The sequence below is a fragment of the Myxocyprinus asiaticus genome, chromosome 31, assembly GCF_019703515.2.
Source record: "Myxocyprinus asiaticus isolate MX2 ecotype Aquarium Trade chromosome 31, UBuf_Myxa_2, whole genome shotgun sequence".
NCBI classification, from domain to species: Eukaryota; Metazoa; Chordata; class Actinopteri; order Cypriniformes; family Catostomidae; genus Myxocyprinus; species Myxocyprinus asiaticus.
In genome coordinates this window covers 27,897,318-27,917,317 of record NC_059374.1, presented here as the reverse complement: position 1 = coordinate 27,917,317, position 20,000 = coordinate 27,897,318, and the positions used below count along the sequence as shown (strand labels likewise).

Sequence of the window (20,000 nt, the reverse complement as noted above, 5' to 3'; positions counted from 1 at the left end):
CCCACCCCCCACCCCATATCGCACCAAAAAAATTTAAAAAAAAAATGCAAATGTATGCAATTTTCCAAAGTATGAGTCCACTTGTGAAAATGTTTCTATTTTGCATTTTTCTGATTTAATCATTTGTTTTTCATTACAAATGATTTTATCAGCATAACCAATTGAAAGAAAATTTTGTGCAATGATATAATCATGATCCTGCATGTGAATTTTCAGAGCATCTTAAGTGCTTTAATGAAAGAAAATCCATCCTTTTGTACAAAATGAGTTAACACAGTTAATGTCATAAATTTGCTTATTTGATTACTGATCACGAAATTGTCATGTCAAGTCATTTTTATTTGTATACGCTTTTCACAACACACATCGTTTCAAAGCAGCTTTACAGGGAATCATGCATTATTTTTGTTTATTTTTATGAAACTGTAATATCTATAATGTCTTACAGTGATATATTATTGTGTATTTTGATTAAATATGATTGTAAAATGTGTATAGAAATTAAATGATTAAATAATAATTGTATTTGGAACCCCTGTGAACAAGCTTAAGGTGACTGTGGCAAGGAACACAAAACTCCACAAGATGTTGGTTAATGGAGAAAAATAACCTTGGGAGAAACAAAACTTGTGTGGAATCTTAAATATTTCTTATATTATGTCATACATTTTTCAAAATCACACAGAGGGGTAATCACTAGCACACAAGCAACATTGAGAGGGGAGCATCTGCATTCCAATCTACATCTTGATTTCATCCTTCCTCATGATCACACAGTGTGTTTTCATCAGCTGAATGGGAGACTAAACACTATTAAAGTGTGACGAGACTCACGCTGTGTGTGCAAACCATTCACACATCACAAGCTGATCAACTATTTAGCCCTTTTCGGTGAATAACACCTGCAAAATCCTAAAACTTTATTTCCAGGTTTAATTTATATTTTGAATAGACTCAGACTGTTTTCTCTTTTAATTGTTTACTGTAATTTTGAGTCTGACCATGGTTTAAGGAGGGTGTACCTGTATGCTGGGTTGGAAATATCAAGGATTAATAGTGGTGTTTTCCTTATTATATCACGTATTGTTCTGAAAGCAAAAAGAAACACGGAATGTAGGCTGTCATCCACGCAGCCTGACCGAAGCAAAGCGGTCACGTTTAATCGCGTGATTACCCAAAAGCGAAGTGCTGCCGGCTCGTCATGCACGAATGGCTTGCACACTCTGCACGAGTCTGTTGGGTATTCTGCAGTCTCGTCACATTTTAACTTTTTGTTTAGCCTCCCATTCAACTCATGAAAACACACTGCGTGATCACGAGGAAGGATTTAATGGAGAGGACGTAGATTGGGATGCAGGTGCGGAATTTATATAAATAAAATAGTCTACTCCTCTCTCACCATTGCTGGCATGCCAGTGATTCCCACTCCGCATACCAATGATGGCACGTGTGCCTTAGACCCTTACTTATAAATGTATATGAATATGACTGTCCTCTTTATATGTCATTTGTAAAACTAATATAGGTTCCCACATCCATTGAGCAATTACCAGAAAAACATGTTTGTTTTCGGTGTTGTGGGAGGCAATGTCAACAGAGATGTGTGTGAAAGCCAGTGAGTGTTTTTTCAAGTGTGCTTGTTTGCTTAATAATATGAGATGAGAGGTGGACTGGGTAGCTCAGCGAGTAAAGACGCTGACTACCACACCTGGAGTCATGAGTTTGAATCCAGGGTGTGCTGAGTGACTCCAGCCAGGTCTCCTAACCAACCAAACTGGCCCGGTTGCTAGGGAGGGTAGAGTCACATGGGGCAACCTCCTCGTGGTCGCTATAATGTGGTTCTCGCTCTCGGCAGGACGCGTGGTGAGTTGTGCATGGATGCCGCGGAGAATAGCATGAAGCCTCCACACGCGCTATGTCTCCATGGTAACACGCTCAACAAGCCACGTGATAAGATGCGAGGATTGACGGTCTCATGGCGCAGATGCAACTGAGATTCCTCTGCCACCCAGATTGAGGTGAGTCACTATGCCACCACGAGGACTTAGAGCGCATTGGGAGTCTGGAATCAGTCTCAGCTGGTAAAGTGTCTGCCACCAGCCGGCCGCCCCTCCCCTTGCCTTCTCCATGATCAATGGGGACTGTTTGGATTAGCACTAAAAACTCTAACTGCAGTGATTAGAAAACACATTAGTGTTGATCAATTAGGAGGCAAACGCTTCTCTTAATAATTGATGGTGCAAGGCAATTTACACACAGTCAGTTAGTGGGCTTGTCAGAGCATTCTCCAAAGGGCCCAACAAACACAGGCGCCACAAGGTATTGATGCTGCCGCTTAGCCTGAATGCCTGATTAAGCTCTCCGGGGCCTTGGCAGACAGACACACATACAGCAACGCATACAAACACTTACCCACACACACTTACACCGCACAGCTCACTCCATTAAGTGAGAACTAGAGGAGACTCTACTTAAGCTGTGCTATCCACTTACCCCAAACACAGTTCACAACGACACAGGTCTGAAAACAGAACCCTGAGGCACCCCGCTCATGCAGACTTCTGGCTGCTGCAATGACATCTCTTTTTTGGCCACATCCCACTCATTTACACAATCTGTGCCTTGTAAGAATTCAATTTTCCAAAAGGCTCCCACCCCCTCCCTTTTGTGATTGGGTTACAGGATTGATGGGAGATGGCCCCGCTGGCCCCCAGACGGCCGCACTCAGAGCCACTCAGCACAGCGACCATGTGTCAGAGTGGAGGAGATGGTTATAAATCACAGTCCCGTCTGCAGACGGCCTGTCTGCTTATCAAGGCTTTTTTAACCTTGTTTTCCTCCCCACTAACCTTTGCTGTGCTCCTTTTGATGTATACCACCATTAAGGCTAATGGCACTTCTCTCACGTAAGCCGTTAGCGCTCGTTAGGCGGTGATCAGGCCGACAGGCGGGGAATACAGATGTGAGCTTAATAAATCAATTAAGCAAGCAGAATAGGAGACTGGAACCATATGAAAGGTTAAGCACCAAGGTTCTGGCACCACTAAATGAACTTTAGAGGGTCTTAGTAACACTCTGGACTATGCGGAGGCAACTCTGGGTCTCTGACGCTATATGGTAAATAAAATTGGTAGAAGAGCCCACATTATGAGCTTCAATTAGAGCAGAGCAAACGGAATCGATAGCATGGCAAAACGTACACAAATAAATGCTCAAAGCCAGTTTAGGTTAGATCCAACATCATTCTTACACTGTACAGCGCAAAGCTCTGTTAAGCTGCAGTTAGAGCTCTTGCCAATACAAAGTTTCTGGAAAGATACTTTTCATAAATTAATGTGGGACAATTTGCAATATTTATAGATCACTGGACCAATAATTGCTGGATATAAAATCAGAAGTTCTGCGTTTTTCCAATAAAAGACATTACAATTTTTGACTAGAGCAAAGTTCAGAACACATGTACGAGATGCTAAAATAAATAAATAACTTCACTGGCAAGTTGAATTTTTTTTTACACGCAGTGGGGATCCAAAGCCACTGCCTTTCTCACCCCAACACGCCAATTGTGTATAGACAGCTATAAATGTCAGATCTTACAACTGACTGGCTGGCGTTCATTTATATAAAACAAAAGTAATAATGATCATAATATTAAGAAGTCTATCAGCATGACACACAGAACATCATTTGTGCACAAATTGTGCCGCAAGTGTGAATAAAGCATTTCTCAAAAGTCTGTGAACAAATTATGCTAGACCCTTCCCACAACTAGTAACTTTTTTGTGGATGTATGTAGTGCATTACCCTCAAGTTCACATAGGTGACCTAACAGAGTAACTACAGGTGTAGTGAAGTTTGACATACAGAAAGTGTCCAAACACTTTGTTTTCATTTTGAACGGTTTGTTTATTCTGTAAAACATAACAAATCATATTTTTGTGGAATATTTTGCTTGAAGTGTGCTTGAGAAATCTCTTTAAAATAAATGTTACTTGGTTTAATATTTTGCTTTAATATCTAATGCTATGACATTCACACATTTTTAAGTGTGCATTATGGGGAAAGTTCAGGGTTAGGGTTAATTCAAAAAGGAAAACTCTGTCATCATTTACTTACCCTTATATTTTTTTTCCATACCCATATGACTTTCTTCCAAGGAACACAAAAGGAGATTCTAGGCAAAAAGAGAACCTCATTCACCTTTCACTTTCACTGTATGGAAAACAGATGGAATGAAAGTGAATGGTGACTGAGATTAACATACTGATAGCATCTCCTTTATGTACCACAGAAGAAAAATGATCATATGGGTTTGGAACAACATTAGGGTAAGTGAATTTTTGAGTGAACTATCCCTTAAAGCAGTGTTTCCCAACCTTTTTTCTGCCACGGCACACTTTTTACGACGAAAACATTCTACGGCACACCACTATCCCACATAGGCTAACCATCGTCAATATTTTTCCTTTTCAAGAACTTGTCCATGTTTTCTGTCCATCTTAGTAGCGTGTATACTTGTAATGATTGAAATTTGGCTATGCAAAAAAAAATCACATAGGTAGGCTACACTGTGTGAGGTCACAGATAGCAAGAGCGCAAAATGGGTAATGAAAAAACAACAAATTTGCTTCTTTTATAATTTGTAGATTTGTTCTTGCAATGCCACAACAAATTACAGGGATGCAAACTCATGAGGGGCAAAAAAGGAAAGACAATCACTGGTCGACGAACAATTTTTCTGGGGATATTTTTTTTTAAAGAATAAGCTAAAAGCACCAATTCCAGCCATTTTAGTGATTCAAGTTTATTCAAGTTTACAATTGTGCAATTATGCTGAATTAGCTGCAAAATAAAGAGAATTTTGGTGAGGCTTGCTTCTGTTTCACAAATTTGTTCAATTTTATTAACCGATTAGTTCAGTGACCCCTTCTGAAAATCTCACTAGGTGGTGACAAATGAGCGTCTAATGTGCTATGAGTGAGTCAGTGAATCATTTTGAGTCGTTCACAACTGAAATCTACCATGAGACTTTATAGTGTTTAAGCATTAAAAGAACGAAGCAGATCTATAGTCTTCCTTCAGTCTGAGCATTATTTTTTATCCAAAAAGACAACAATTGTCTAATAATAGTGAGTTTCAATAACGTCCTTACCTTCTCCTTTATTAAAACTTGCATGGCTACAAATCTACTGACTTCAGAAGACATTTTCCTACAGATTTAAACTGCTGAGCATGGCTTTTATCAGAAAAGACCACAATAATAGACAAATAATAATCATTTTGAGTTTCAATAATGTTCTTTCATCATTGTAAAGCGCATTTCATATGAGTTGAGTCGAGGCGTCAACGCTCCGTTCAATGCCAGCGTCAAGCGCCGCATTGCCCTCCACATGACAAGAGTTACAGAAAGTGTCAGAGGGGCGATTTTACGAGTTTGCCATGTAAAAAAGCGGGAGGTGTGCACAATAAACATTGAAAACATGTATTGGGAAGAGAGAAAAAAGCTTGCATTTTCTTTGATAGCAGAAAGTAATAAAAGGACTCGTTTATGTTTAGGTCTAAGCGTTTTCTTGGTGAATTAGTTCAATAACTGGGTCTCTGATATTCGTAAACGCTAAGGTAATATTTAATTAAAAGAAATTATTCAATATCTCTTCACAAATTTGGACAGTTTTTAAATATTTCTTGTTGCTTAGTACTCTCAAAGACATTATTGGTGAAGCAAAAATGTGTGTGTGAAAAACACGGGAAACACTGCCTTAAAGTGTTCAAATATTTCTTAGGTCTACTGTACGTGTGTTGGTGGTGATGTGGTTGCAGTGAGGAGAGTGTACTCACTTTAGCTGCACTGATGACAGTGGCAGTGTAGGACTGGGCATTATCCCCACAGGCCCCACCACGGGACTGATGACACCGGATCAACTACACACAGACACACACAGACATACACACACACACAGACACACACACACACACACACACACACAAACAGAGACAGAACAGAGTCACATTATCATCCAGAACCTTTCAGCTCCCCAGCACTCATTAACCCACAGAGGACTGTCATAGCCCGCGCCAGGACGTCTGCAGGCGGGCACGGTGAGTAAGAGGAGGAGGAGGATGCCATTAGGACAGCAAACAGTTCTTTAAACCCATTCTACGACGCACTCTCTCTAGGGTCTCCGTCCCAGACCTATTCAACACTTCAGCTGCCTTTGGCCAGAAACTCATTACCTTTACCCAGACACACTGTCCCATCTGTCCATTATTAGGCAGCAACTGGCCTCTCCAAGGCAAACAAACCGCACCTATTATGTGAATGACTGTGAATCAAGGATCTACTTGATAATAATATGTCACATTACATTGTTAGCTCCTGTCCATTTGACGGAGATTGTCTGAATAATGATCTGCACAATTCGTAACAAATATCAAAAACACATTTTGGAAGCAACTACAGTTTGGTTGTTGAAGTTTTTCAAAAATCTCTTTTCAACTTGCCTGTGCATCTGGATCTGTTTAAAATGTTGGGTGTTTGTATTACCTTGTTCTCGGCATAGGCCAACCACCGACTTCCTAGAGCAATAGGGTTGAGGTTGGGCCCGGGACATGGGTAGCAGCCTATAAGGAGAATACACAAATATAACAAGAGATAAACTAAATGAAAGCACACAAGTAATCCAGCATCTTCCTTGGGACAGTGTGGATGTTGTTTCATGGTCTAGTGTTTTAGCAGAGCTTAAAGTAATATCAAAAGTTAAAGTAATCCAAAAGGTTAAAAAAGGGTTATGGCATTTTGTGATGATAGGATGGCTCCTCTGCTTATTAACTGCTAGACAGACTGACCCATGAGAGCAATAAAACCATAGTAAGTGTACAGAACACACGCCATCTTAATGTAACTATACATAACATGGGGCACATACAAACAGAGTAAATACGCAAGCAAATGCTCATAAGATAAGGCACTAATACACTAAAACCTATTTAATAAGCACTGAAATGCCAGACCTCTTTCTCTATCCTCATAGGCACACAAAGAAAGGTTACACAAGTGCATATCACTGTGTGAAGTGTACTGACAGTAATTTATAGCGTGGAGTGAATATAAAATATAGGCAGACAGTAATTTAGGGTGTAGAGTCAGGATCTGAAACTTGGGTGAATGGGGCTTGAGGTAAGCCACAAGCACAGTAATGCAAAAGCCTTTTGTGCCTTTCCAAGGTGGAGGGAGCCAATGTAGTAAGATAACTTATGTTTAACACATCCTGTGTGCTGGGCTGGGGGAGTTTCACCATTGTTCTGTGATCTCACATTAATTTCCAGCCAGAGAGAAAAGACCTCACTCAACGCTATCAAAATACATAAAAGTGATTCGAAACAATAAACAGGCTGCAATTTCAAATCCCGGTGGAATACAGCTATATTACAGCTTTACATTTTTTATTTAGCTTTTATTTAAATTTCATTTTCAATTAGACTTTTAAGTTTAGTTTAGTTTTCATTAGTTTTCAATCTATGAATGTCCATTTAAGTAATTGTTTTCTAGTTTTAGTTATTCAGCACATTTAGTTTTTATATTTTAGGTCTGCATTAACTGATATCATTTAAATATACCTAGTAGTGTAAAATTTCAGGACCATATAGTGTTATTGCTATCTAGTGACATTTGCATGATTCATGAAAGCAAGTTGTAAAGGATTAACATTTTATAAGATATGGTGTATCAAATGCTAAACCTAAAGATTATTTGCTAATTAAATAATTTTAAAGTCATTAAAACGTATTTTATTTTAGTTTTTCATATTATGTTAGTGTTTATTTTATTTCTATTTCAGTTAACAGAAATTATTTGATTTAGTTTGCATTAACACTTTGAAAACTGGTGCATGCTGCATATAACACCTCTTTTAACACCAACTTCCTAGTTTGCATTGTTAGATGCCTTCTGTTATGCCGTCCATTTAAAAAATAGGTCTAGTCTTAGTCTTTCAATGTTGAGTAAGCTAAAGCGAAGTGATTAATGATGTAAGGGGTTATTGGCCACGCCCGTTTCCTGTGCCGCAGACGTTAACAGGGAAGTCGGATAGACAATGAGAGCTATTAAAACAATACTAATGGCAATTTACAACAGACAATTGCTTAAGTGGGCAGCAGAGGCCTGGTTTCATAAAGTGACATGGGCAGTATGTTCATCTGAACCGCTCAGAAACTGTACATGGAGATTAGTCGTGTGCATGAGAGTTGGGACAAAGTCCTTTAAAGGCAAGTCAGTCCACTTGCCAGCCATACTGACAATGGCCCCAGGCAGCCTAACTGGGGAAAGATTGAAATCTCCCAAACAGTTTGTTAAGATTATGTTTCAATAACAAAATTCAAATCTGAAAAAAGAAATTAGTTTAGTTTATTTAGTTAAAATCATGCAAAAAAAAAAAAATTCTAATTTAGTTCCACTTATGCGCAAGCACGTTGATGAGTTAAAGGGGTCATGACATGAGGACTAAAATTGTTCTTGATATTTTGACATGTAAGAGCTCTTTGTACTATAAAAACAAGTTTTAGAACTCAAAATTTTCTCTCCAGCCCAAAATACATGTATTGTTTCCACCCTGCAAAAATGAAATGAAATCGGTCACATAGTGACGTCACAATGTGGTGTTCATTTGAATAGCCATGCCTCCACAACATACGTAATAGTGCCATTGTTACTGAAGTTTGCTTTTAACCAATGAAAAGATTAAGATGTCAAGGACGGTTTTGTGTTCCTGGTTTTCTGCATAGTCTTCCGAAGGATCCAAACATTATGAATGAGTGGCTTTTTCAAATGAAGTTCATGAACGAGCCAATTATGGGATTATTTTTGTTCTGCATATTTCTCTAAGGATTCTTTTGAGAACTATTATAATTAAGACTTTGCAAAGAAACTTATATTGAAAGATGGAGCAGTGCCAACTATATTGAACACTGACAGTAATGCTGGTAATACATTTTATACTACTGTTTCTGTCTGTTTGTTTGATATGTACAGAATTGTATAGTCAGCTGTTTTTAATCGCAAAATAAAGGAGTCCAACACTGAGCGGATCGTGCTTATTACACGGTTACTCAGAAATGTGAAATAGCTCTCGAAATATTATTTTGAGAATAAATTATTTTAATATGTAAGAAGAACATGTGGTGTGGAGTGACAATGGTATAGTATATGCTAGTAAGGCTGCCAGGTGTCTCAACTATCTTTTATTAGACAGGACATCCCGTATTTTGGCCGAAACTGACGCACTGGGACATCCATTGTTCCGTATTTAACTCACCAACCAGCGAACGTCCCGGAATTCCAGACACGAGATGCTTACTGAAGCAGCAAGGTGAGACTAGACATGGGAACCCAAGGGCCAACCGTCCCTTATAACACTCTACCTACAGCTGGATACCGATTTATTAACCTTTCACAAACACAGCTTGTGTTAGTCTTGACTATTTTGACTGTTGTCAGTTTTATATACCATTATTTTATCACCAAATCTTGTATTCCTGACAAATACTGGGGAAAAACAGTGTGGTGATTTTGTTCAGTTTTCAATTGTTATTTCAGAGGAACAAGTAGTCATTTTATTGCGTGCTTCACATCAATTGTGACATATAGCTATCAATGATAGCCTGGACTAAGTTCTTTTTCAGGATTTTGTTAATTGCTTGCAGATTTTCATTCTTTCATTCTTGGAAAAAACTGTTTCACACTTGTTATGGAGGAGGGGCATGTTTGCTCTGCAAAGATGTTAGCCAATGATGACAGTGGGCATGCCTTAACCTCCTGAGACCCGAGCATGTCTGCTGTGTACATTTCACTTTTTGATTTGTAACTAGGAGCACCTAATAAACATGAAATGAAAAAAAAATATTCTAGAGCAAATAGTTTTCCTAAATATTGATGGCAACATATGAGGACAGCAAGACTAAGTTGTGAAATTTTAAATAATACCAAGCTATAGAAATCAAATTGTTTATGTATCCAGGACTGTTGGCTATTCATGTTTTTGAGATGCTACAGAGATTACAGCAGGAATTAGCATAATTAATTCTGATTTAAAGTAATGAACAGCTTCATCCAATCAGTGCCAACCATGTTAAATTAAATTTATAAATTTATGTTCTGATTACCACTGCCCCATGTCTGCCAAACATGTTGAGTGGTTCAAACATAATCTGCAGCCTGAAAATGAACTTTTGGTAAGATTTTAATAGTGAAAGCACTTTGGAAAGCTGCATTGGAAAGCTATTGGACGCTCCCTTGCTCCCTATTTAGTGAATGACTTAAACCTCCAGTGTGCTGTCTGTCTGTACTGGTCTCAGAACAGTTCGAAATGCACTTTATTTTCATCCTACTCCATATAAAGCCTATGAAAGCAAAAATGTATATCTTTTAGATGAACCCATTGATTCTCAATGTAACAATGCACAGTAAATATAGGATTTCTAAGGAAAAAATGCACTGAAGTACACATTAGTGTACACTGTGTTTAGCAGTGTGGCGTTTTGCGATAAATTTCTAAAATTTTACAAATGGCATATCAGATAAAACTAGAGACTCTAAACTTTTGACTCAAACAGGTTTCAATGTAAAAACTTAATTAGGTTTCTTACCAGATGTAGTTTTGTTGGTGTTCCTCCAAAGGACTAACTCTGCTATGATCGGCGCCATGTTGTTTTGTCACTTGACTCCTTACGTCAAACGTTTAACCCTTTACTGACAGCCCAGAGTCTTCTGAACTGAGATCAGCCGGCTTAAATGAACTTATATTATGCGTTGCGTATAGCGAAGTCAGAGACAGGGTGGAAAAAGGTCATGTGATACTACATTATGACTGTTTTTTGTGCAAAAAACTTCACTAACATTATAAGTGAACCTCAAGGAAAATAAAAAATAAAAAATGCATGATATGACCCCCTTAAAAAAAACAGCAATTGCCTCTTAACTGTAGGTCAGGAAGTCCACCCCTATAGCCGCTATATTGAGTTTTGCAATTTGTCCTATTAATTTTGTTACGAGTGGTCTGTCTCATCAGCTTGTCTCTAATGTCTCTGGCTTAGAACAAAAAAGGCCCTGGACTAAGGTCCTGCTGAGAGACATGGTCTGGCTTGGAGAAGAGGATGTGGTTCTTTCTTTATGTGCTAGATCTGAGTGTCATTACACATTAGTTTGTTGTTGTTTGGCCTGTGTGATGGCAGTTTAACACAGAGGGTTTCGGGTAATGCAAAGTTATTACGTATAGTAAAACAAAGGCCATTCGTATAAACAAGCAACAAGCCTGTTGAGTTGTGGATGAGCTTTGATATCGATAGCCCTGCGAAGTGACACAGGGAAATACGGCCCCATTGGTGTGACAGCACATATCGAGATAACTCGTTCAAGGGGGTGCGGGTGACTGGGGTTTTAATGAAGTCAGTGTGCGAAGGGGATTAATCTAGACTGGGTTTCCTGTTTTGCAAAGCTGCAGATCAAAGAGGCTGAGAAAAGTTGCGTTGGAGACTAGAGATGGTCAAGAAGGGTCAAGTTCAGCAAACACATCTATAATGTAAAGTACTTACTTGTGACAAAGAACTTCTTCATAAAGGTGCAGCTGTCAAAGGCAGCAATCTTTTCTTGAAGACTAACGACAAGGATCCTGTGGCATCAAGAGATGAAGATCGAGATGAGAAAGGAAAAAAGAGGCAAAGAAACTTCTCATTACACACTTCTATTCTAATGTATTCTGATTTATAACACATTTACAGTTTACAACCTTAATGCTTTATTTAAGATTATTACAAGTTGTAGTGCAGGAGATATCATGTTTAAATGCACCTTTTGTTGCAGTGTAGGTCATATATGGGTGTTTTAAACTGTATGGACTTGATCATCTCTCCTGTTCTTAGGGAATAAAGGTCCACACAACAATAAGGGGGACTTGTCCTGCAAAACACATACACAAATCACTGATTAGTTAGACTACTTAACCATAGTACTCAAGCGGGAGACATGGGCTTGAATCCAAAATACACTTACGTATGTTGAAGGGAGAGCTGTTGCAGCCATTCCTTTTTACATTCCGTTCCTCAACAATGTAATACAAAAAGTTTTGTGCATCATTGTAGTTATTTGCATGCTCTCTTCTTTATGGAAATGGGAGCTAAGTGAAAGCATTGGCTGCTGCCATTAAGAGATGCAGATATTATTTCTCATTAGGTGTTCCTCATTCAGCTGACACAGCCTGGCCTGCCATATTAACCATCTTAACAGAACGTTTCTGGTAAGATGCTGTGCTGCTTTCCACAGGATATTACTCTCTATGGCTATATGTAAGGCACCAACACTGTCCAGCTCAATGGGGCAAGATCAGAATACTAATCTCAAAGGTGAGGCATTCTGTCGGAGCCATGGCTTAGCGTACATACTCCAATGTGTTAAGCTATGTTGCTCATGCGGGTGATGCATGTTCAATTCAAGTCAAGATTTCTAAATTTTCTGAATAAAATGTGAGTGGTGTTTGCCAGTGCAAAACTTGATGCCGACATGATGCCAGGGCGTTGCTATGTGGTTCATAAGGTGTTCCGAATGGGGTTTCTTTACCACATTGCTATTCAATTCCAAGGGAATCCTGGGTGGTTGTGTACTGGCCAGAGTCAAAACATCCCAACCTGAAGTCTATTCTCGTCCCTAGATGAATGCGAGTCTCTGAGATTGTTTTTTTTTTTTTTTTTTTGGTCTGCAAGCCAAAAATCATGCAATAGTGTAGAATAATAGTAGCACACCTCTTCTTAAAAACTATCAGTCATGTTTGTTTGCCCAAACCACACAAGACAAGTTACACTCCAAAGTTTAATACTTGGGGTTAGGGGTTTGTTCAAAGAGGTGTGATTTGTTTAGTGGTGCTTGCTAGTCAGGTATTCTACAGAGAGGATGTTATGGGTCTAACTACAGAGGAAGCTGGAAATGATAAGGCCAGGCTATTGACACTGGCTCCGAGTTGATCGAGCACTCCATGTAATTGAAGATGATCAATAACCTGTGCTTTATTGACAAAACAATTGGCTTTGTAAGCACCCACTAATGATTTCGCTCTGTCTGACTCTTAATTCGACCGACTGTCTGCCGCTTCACAAGGAGTGATTATATCGTGCATCATGGATTAGCATTAATACACAGTTGGGCAATAAAATGTGCAACATTATTGTGTTGTTGCAGTATTGGCTATGCTGCTAATGTAGCCCAGCTCTTGTGAAAACTGACTGATGTTCTGATGACAAAAAGGGCCATTATAAAATGAATAGTTAAGGTCCTGGATTCTGATTGGTCAATACAGCAATCCAGACGTACCACAATACACACTATAAATGCAGCTTTGGCTCCAAACACTTGTTCACCTAGCTAGTTTGTATATCACTGCACAGTAGTGGCCAACTATTAACCCTAGTTTACATTTCAGGGACTATATTTTTAAGCAGAAGGATGGCACTTAGATAACGTTTTAATAAAACATTTTTGGAAATTGTCTTTGTTTTATTGTCTTGTATTTAACTATTTTATAAAAGCATTAAGAGGCCATTCAGACCTATGCATTCCTGCATTAAAAAAAAATGCCGGAATCAGAGCAACAAATAGAAACATGTCTAGAAATACGTTTTTAAAAGTTGCTGTTCTTTTTAACTTGATCTGGCATCTAAATCGCACAGCGTAGATGGACACAAAAACACATCCAATGTAAACAGCCCCTCAGGCACTCAATTATTTTCTACATACAGTATTGTGAATAGCATGGCCTCTTGTATTGCTTGTATTCTCTTACTGCTTAAAATTCTCCCTCTTCTTTCCACTCCTTTTGTCAATTTTGGAAAATGTCATTCTATTCCTCATTCATAATTCACATGCATGCAAACACTGAATAAATCAGTGTGGGCTGTGTGTTGAGGAAACGACTCTTTTCCAAACATGCACATATCAGTTTTTACAAAGCAGCCGAGACATCAAACCACAAATTGTGGAACATGGAAGTACTTAAACAGTAAATGAAAAAAGCTGTGGTGCGTCTTCCCATCCTATACTTCAGAGTTCTGATTCTGAGTGATGAAGAGCCAGAGAGGTTTTTAATTTGTCATTACTTTCACAGACACTGAGTGATCTCTGAGTGAAACCGTGACGATAGCGAATCCAGCCTGTCCTTTGAGTTGGTTCCCAAACAGCTGCCATTTGAGCCACTTCTTCTCAGTGCTGTGGCTTGAGGTCAGGATGGACAGATTGAGCATAATGTTTTTAAGATAGCATAATAATGTCTTTGAGCAGAAGGCTTGCTGTGTGTGTGGTAGACGTCCCATGATTCTAACACAGCAGTAAATGTAAAGCATTCTGAATGTCAGGATAAAGGCCTGGGGTCAAGCCTGCAGCTGTGGTTCAGTGACTGAGATCCATCAGTGATTGATGGAATCATCCCACAAGTTAAAGTCCTGCTGTGGCCATTTGGCAGCACGTATTGTCAAAGCAGCAGAGGCAGCACTATGTAGTAAAGCTGGACCGTGGTTCACTGTAATCTAAGAATGTACAAAACTATATATATTCATAATTGCCAAGTTGGTGGGTTGTCTAAACACATAGACAGTTAGTCTGTGTTAAAAGGTTAGTTCACACAAAAATAAAATTCTATCATCATTTGCTCACCCTGATGTCTTTCCGAACCTGTATATCCTGTATTCTTTCTTCCGTGGAACACAAAAGGAGAAATTTTGGGTTGAATGGTGACAAGGCTGTCAGTCCCTAGAAATCTCCTTTTGTGTTCCAAGAGAGAAAGAAAGCCACACAGGTTTGGAACAACATGGGGTAATTAGTAATGAGTAATTGACGGCAGAATTTTCATTTTTGTGTGAACCATCCCAAGGGATTGTTCAATGTCCTGATAGTCTAACCGCATGCTAAAGCACAACGTGCTGACAAGAGATCGGTATACCGTTATCGGGTCAGATACTGCACTTGTGAGAAGCCGGCTGCTTATTCACTGAAAACACCACATCATGTGCAGTTGATACTGTAATACAGAGAAGAGTGCACATTCTCCTAGAAGTGCACAGCACATACAGACTACATATTCATTTAATTAAATTGCACTCTTTTGCGGTTTAATAATAACGCTGGGTCATGTAGTGGCCTGCTTTTCCAGAGGCGTTAAGTCAAAATAATTCCAACTGAAAGGGTATCACTGTGTTTTCCTCCCAAAAAAAAAAAAAAGCTCCATTAAATGAAAAAATATATATAAATACAGTATTATTTTGTAATATTCCCTGTAGTAATAATAATAATATAATAGTATATCAAAATAAATAAAACATTTATGTATTATATTTACGCAATATCTAGCATCTGTGATGCTCTGTTGTGCAGCACTTTATTTGATAAAATAACTCCATTGTTGTATTTTGGATTGTGCTCTGAGGATCTGTATAAAACAACTTTGTTTGACAAAACAATTATGTAATTTTATGTTGAAAATTAATTGTTCTTTAAAGTTTCAATGAATTCATTTTAGACACCCTCTTGATGATAAAACTGAATTATACTGTTGAACACGGAATACAGTAAAAATAAAATGGAAAACACAATTTGTAAAAAAATCTAACCCTATCTATCTTATTATTATTATTATTAGTTTTTGGTGTGTGTTTTGTTGATAGTGCCTTTTGAGTTACAGCTGCTGAAACCAATAAAGTTAGCAGGTAAGTTTTTTTGGTTTTGTTTACAGTGATTATGTATATACACATTTTTTTCTGTGAAATATTTTGTGATTTTTGATACTTGTGACATTTTTTGATGATGTCTTTGGAGTAACAGTTGCTGAAACATAATAAACAAACTGTCATCAAATCATTAGTCTTACAGTATTGTATTTGAAAACTGCAACTGCAATGAAGTATCGGTACTCATACCCGGGCTCCAAAAAAAAAAAATGTTATCGGGACATCCCTAATGCGGACAGCATGCTACATTCATCTCTGAGAAGCTGCATTTATGTATTCATCCACACTGCTGGAAATATAAAACCAAATTAGAAAATGTAGATAAACTGGTCAACCTCACTTATCAACTTGTCAGTTGGTAGACAACTAGTCGACCATTCTGACCCATCCCTCCAGTATTCTTCTATGAACAGCCCATATCCTGTTGGAGACTAAGACTGCAAATTTAGCCAGGGCTGGATTACATTGTGCGTGCAAATGACACAAACTTGTAGGGTGTTGTAGCCACCGCAGACGTGAACGTCAGCCCAGAGCTGCATCTCTGAATCAGCCAGCTGCCAGCAACAACCCTGTTTCAGAGCCACATCACGAACACAAACATAAAATCACAACCCAGCAACTGGACAGTCTAATGCCATGTGGCTAACATAGGAGAAGGAAATAAAACAAAGTGAGACTGCGTGTATGAAGCCCTTCAGTCATGGTCTGTAAATGTATCAAATGGAGTCTGCAAAAACTATTAATCTGCATTTCTATTCTTCACTGTTGTACTTTCAGGAGAGACACGGCTGTCTACTAAAGAGATCATCACCATGGCTAAAAACCCCTCTGGATTCAGACACCGAGATTAATAGGGGCATTTAACTTCTCAATCTTGTCCTAGAGCCACTATTCATTGATTTCAATATAATCTGGGTCAGATCAATCCAATTTAAAGTGTTTTAGAGCAAATGTGACACAAATGATATGCTTCCAGATGATGAATGGGACAATGATAGCCTTGAAAAAAGAATCATCAAATTGGCCACTCCAACTGTTTGCCTTTTTGCATTGTAACTAATGGCCCGGTTCTAATGGACATAGTGCACTGTAAACATAATAGAATTTCCTCTCACTGAGAATCGAGACTTCGATTTAAAAGCGTCAGTAAATTTCAATTATCGTTATGAAATCATATCAGTGTTTCAGTGCAGCACACTTTTAGGTGATATTGATGACCACAGATATTATGACCTCTCCCTCTCCCTACTTTATCAATGTCACTTTCATTCTGACGATTTCTTAAGCAATGGGCAAGTTAATACATATATCAAATTTGATTAAGATAAGGTCATAAAAGTTATTGTGTTAACATAATTTTAAGGACAAACTGCGGAGAATGGGTATGAGCAAAAATAAAGGAAGGAAAAACAATCAGTTTTTTCCCCCGTTTGTTTAAACATCAGCCATTATATTTCTAATTAAAACATACTCTTACTTGTCACTGACCATTTCAAAAATGTGGCCACTGAAGACACATTTGGAAAGAAGTCCATATTCTGAATTTGTTCTTTAGTCATGCTACTGTGCATAATGGAAGTGGTGGTGACCTACACTCATGAGTTCACATCTGCTAAATCCAACACTCTTCATTTGGATTGACATAACTTCACAATGCTTCAAACATGAATATCCATAATCTCAATTATGCGTCTAATAGCAGGGTACAATCTCACAAAATTTCCATGAGTCGCACCTGCAAAATCTATCTCAACTCAGCATGGTAAGACAATAAAAAAAAAAAAAACCTTTTCTGGATTCAGCCTCCCTCATCCGACCATATTCTGAATTTGTTCTTTAGTCATGCTACTGTGCATAATGGAAGTGGTTGTGACCTACACTCACAAGTTCACGTCTGCTAAACCAACACTCTTCATTTGGATTGACATAACTTCACAATGCTTCAAACGTGAATATCAATAATCTTAATTACGCGTCTAATAGCAGGGTACAATCTCACAAAATTTCCATGAGTCACACCTGCAAAACCCATCTCAACTCAGCATGGTAAGACAATAAAAAAACTACTACTTCTGGCCTCTCTCATCCGACCGGGCAACCAGATCAGAAAAGTCACTCTCCAATCAAATGGAACATTAACAATTCATTAACAATGTTTACAATTGTAATTACACACATTACATCATTATGTCACAAGCTGGCCAACTCATCACTTTTATATTCTCATAAATTTTTGATGTCTCTATTTTAGCATTAGTCTGAACCCTGTTAAGATTGTGAGGTTTTAATCATTTCACTAACCTGAACGGAAAATGACAAGGGGAAACAAATATAAAATAGGAAGTCTGGAATGATGTTCAAGTGAGTAAATCCATATACAAGGCGACATCATCACATTTTGGCTGCAGCTACTTTACAAACATTACGAATACGAATTCGACAATTACATGCTCTGGAAATGCAAAACAAATACTGTGTAAACTCACAATACCAGCTGTCCTTCTGAGAATCCCACCACAAAACATAATGAGGAGCTTAATTCACTTACAAAACTCAATAAACGTACCATAAATAAAGAAAGCCGACAATCTTAGAGTCTGTTCAAAAGTTTAATCGCTTAAAACTGTGATAAACCCATCCTGAGACACATTTCTTTTGAGATGAGGCAAGATATGGACCCTTTTGTTTTCCTCTTAGGCTTTTTGTTATCGTTTGAGAAACATGAAAACAGATGCTTTAAGTGTGAGATATTCCTTTTCAAAAGGTGTTTGAGGAAAATGAAAAAAAACAGACAAATCGCAACTGATCTCTGGACCATGATAAGTCCCTTGAGCCAGCAGAGTGTTGATTTATAACAGCTATTTCCAAGTACGGCAATGTAAAAACACAGATGAAAACAATTACTCTATTTTTGTAGGGAACAAGTAAGGTGGGTGGTAACTGAGAGATTGTCGAGAAGAAGAAAAAAAATCTGTCACAATTTTGCACCCTCTCTCTCCTTCTCTGGCCCAGTCTTTCTCAAGCCGAGCTTCAACACACAACAAACGCTGGCCACATCACAGGCTTCTTGAGGCCTGAGGGGGCCCTTTGATTCCAGCACGCCGTGGGCATTAGCGGGAAAGTAATTAGGGTAAAAAGTTCAACCGCAGCTCCATGTCTGCAGCACTGCCAGAAATACATTTCCTCCCCTTTCACTGGGCTTTCCACAAATTCGCATGCATATTAGAAACACATTGAAATGAGGAGCCTGTTGCAGGGGCCCTGGTGCTCTTGCGTTGGTGTTTACAGCGTTTAATTACTAAAGGATGGAACAGACGCTGGGAAGAGAGATGGGGAGTGCGGGATGGACAGTGCAGGTCAGAGTAATGAATAAACAGCTTTTCTTACCTCTCCTTTAAAGTGCCTTATGGAAGGTACAGATCTGAGTGTGGGGCATGGATTTCATTGTGACAAGATGCCATCGAAAGCATTTTTTTCCATTATTTTCTTAAGAGAGATCATCCCTTTATCTTCTTCCATTCAGTTTAGAAAAGCTATATAACTTTTAAAGCTGAAGTGTGCAATTTTTAGATGTAAACATTAGGGCTGTCGATTGAACATGTTAATTAAGTGCAATTAATCATAATAAAATTTACGCAATTAATCATGTCCCCACACTGTAATAACATCAGAGCAATTCAAGCTTGAAGTACCAGCTGTATTCTCCAGGGGCAGAAACTCCAGCTGTATAGGCAACGCGCAGCTTATACAGAGAACAAACCACACTTATCGAAAGCAGACAGCACAAGGTGAGGACAGACACATTTTGCGTTCAAACACAGCTTGATGGAGCACAAATCCTAAAGCAGGGATCTCAAGATTTTCAAATTATATTTCACTTGACACAGCAACCTAAAAACTGTATGTTTATAACACGACGCAACCAAAGTGAGATGCCCCGAAAGCATCCGTCTGACGTAGGTGTACATTGACGCATACTTAGACAAGCCCTTATAATAAATAATTGCAAAATGGATTTCTGCGGACAATAGGCCAATAATTGGCTTATGTTCAGTAATATGGAAATAAACAATATATTGGATTCTAACGTAACTTTTTGTATGTTCTTATCAATGCTTTGCTCATCTGCCACAATAATGTAAGGCATTTCAATTATTTGAATTATTATTTTTATAATATATTTAATTTGTCATTATTTTAACTATATTTATTTCATCATTATATACTGAATTATTGTTATT

At 38.4% G+C, this 20,000-nt stretch overlaps 1 protein-coding gene across 5 annotated transcripts in view; it reads right to left on the bottom strand.

The window, feature by feature from the left end:
* The window catches only part of bcas3 (BCAS3 microtubule associated cell migration factor), a 329,405-nt gene that overhangs the window by 275,736 nt on the left and 33,669 nt on the right, over positions 1-20,000 (bottom strand). For all 5 annotated transcript variants that reach the window (XM_051666123.1, XM_051666124.1, XM_051666125.1 and 2 more), the window contains exons 8-11: positions 11,843-11,950; positions 11,587-11,663; positions 6,545-6,621; positions 5,839-5,922 (exon numbers count right to left, since the gene is read on the bottom strand). In XM_051666123.1, the coding sequence (XP_051522083.1) occupies positions 5,839-5,922; positions 6,545-6,621; positions 11,587-11,663; positions 11,843-11,950 (346 nt within the window). The remainder of the gene's footprint in view (positions 1-5,838; positions 5,923-6,544; positions 6,622-11,586; positions 11,664-11,842; positions 11,951-20,000) is intronic.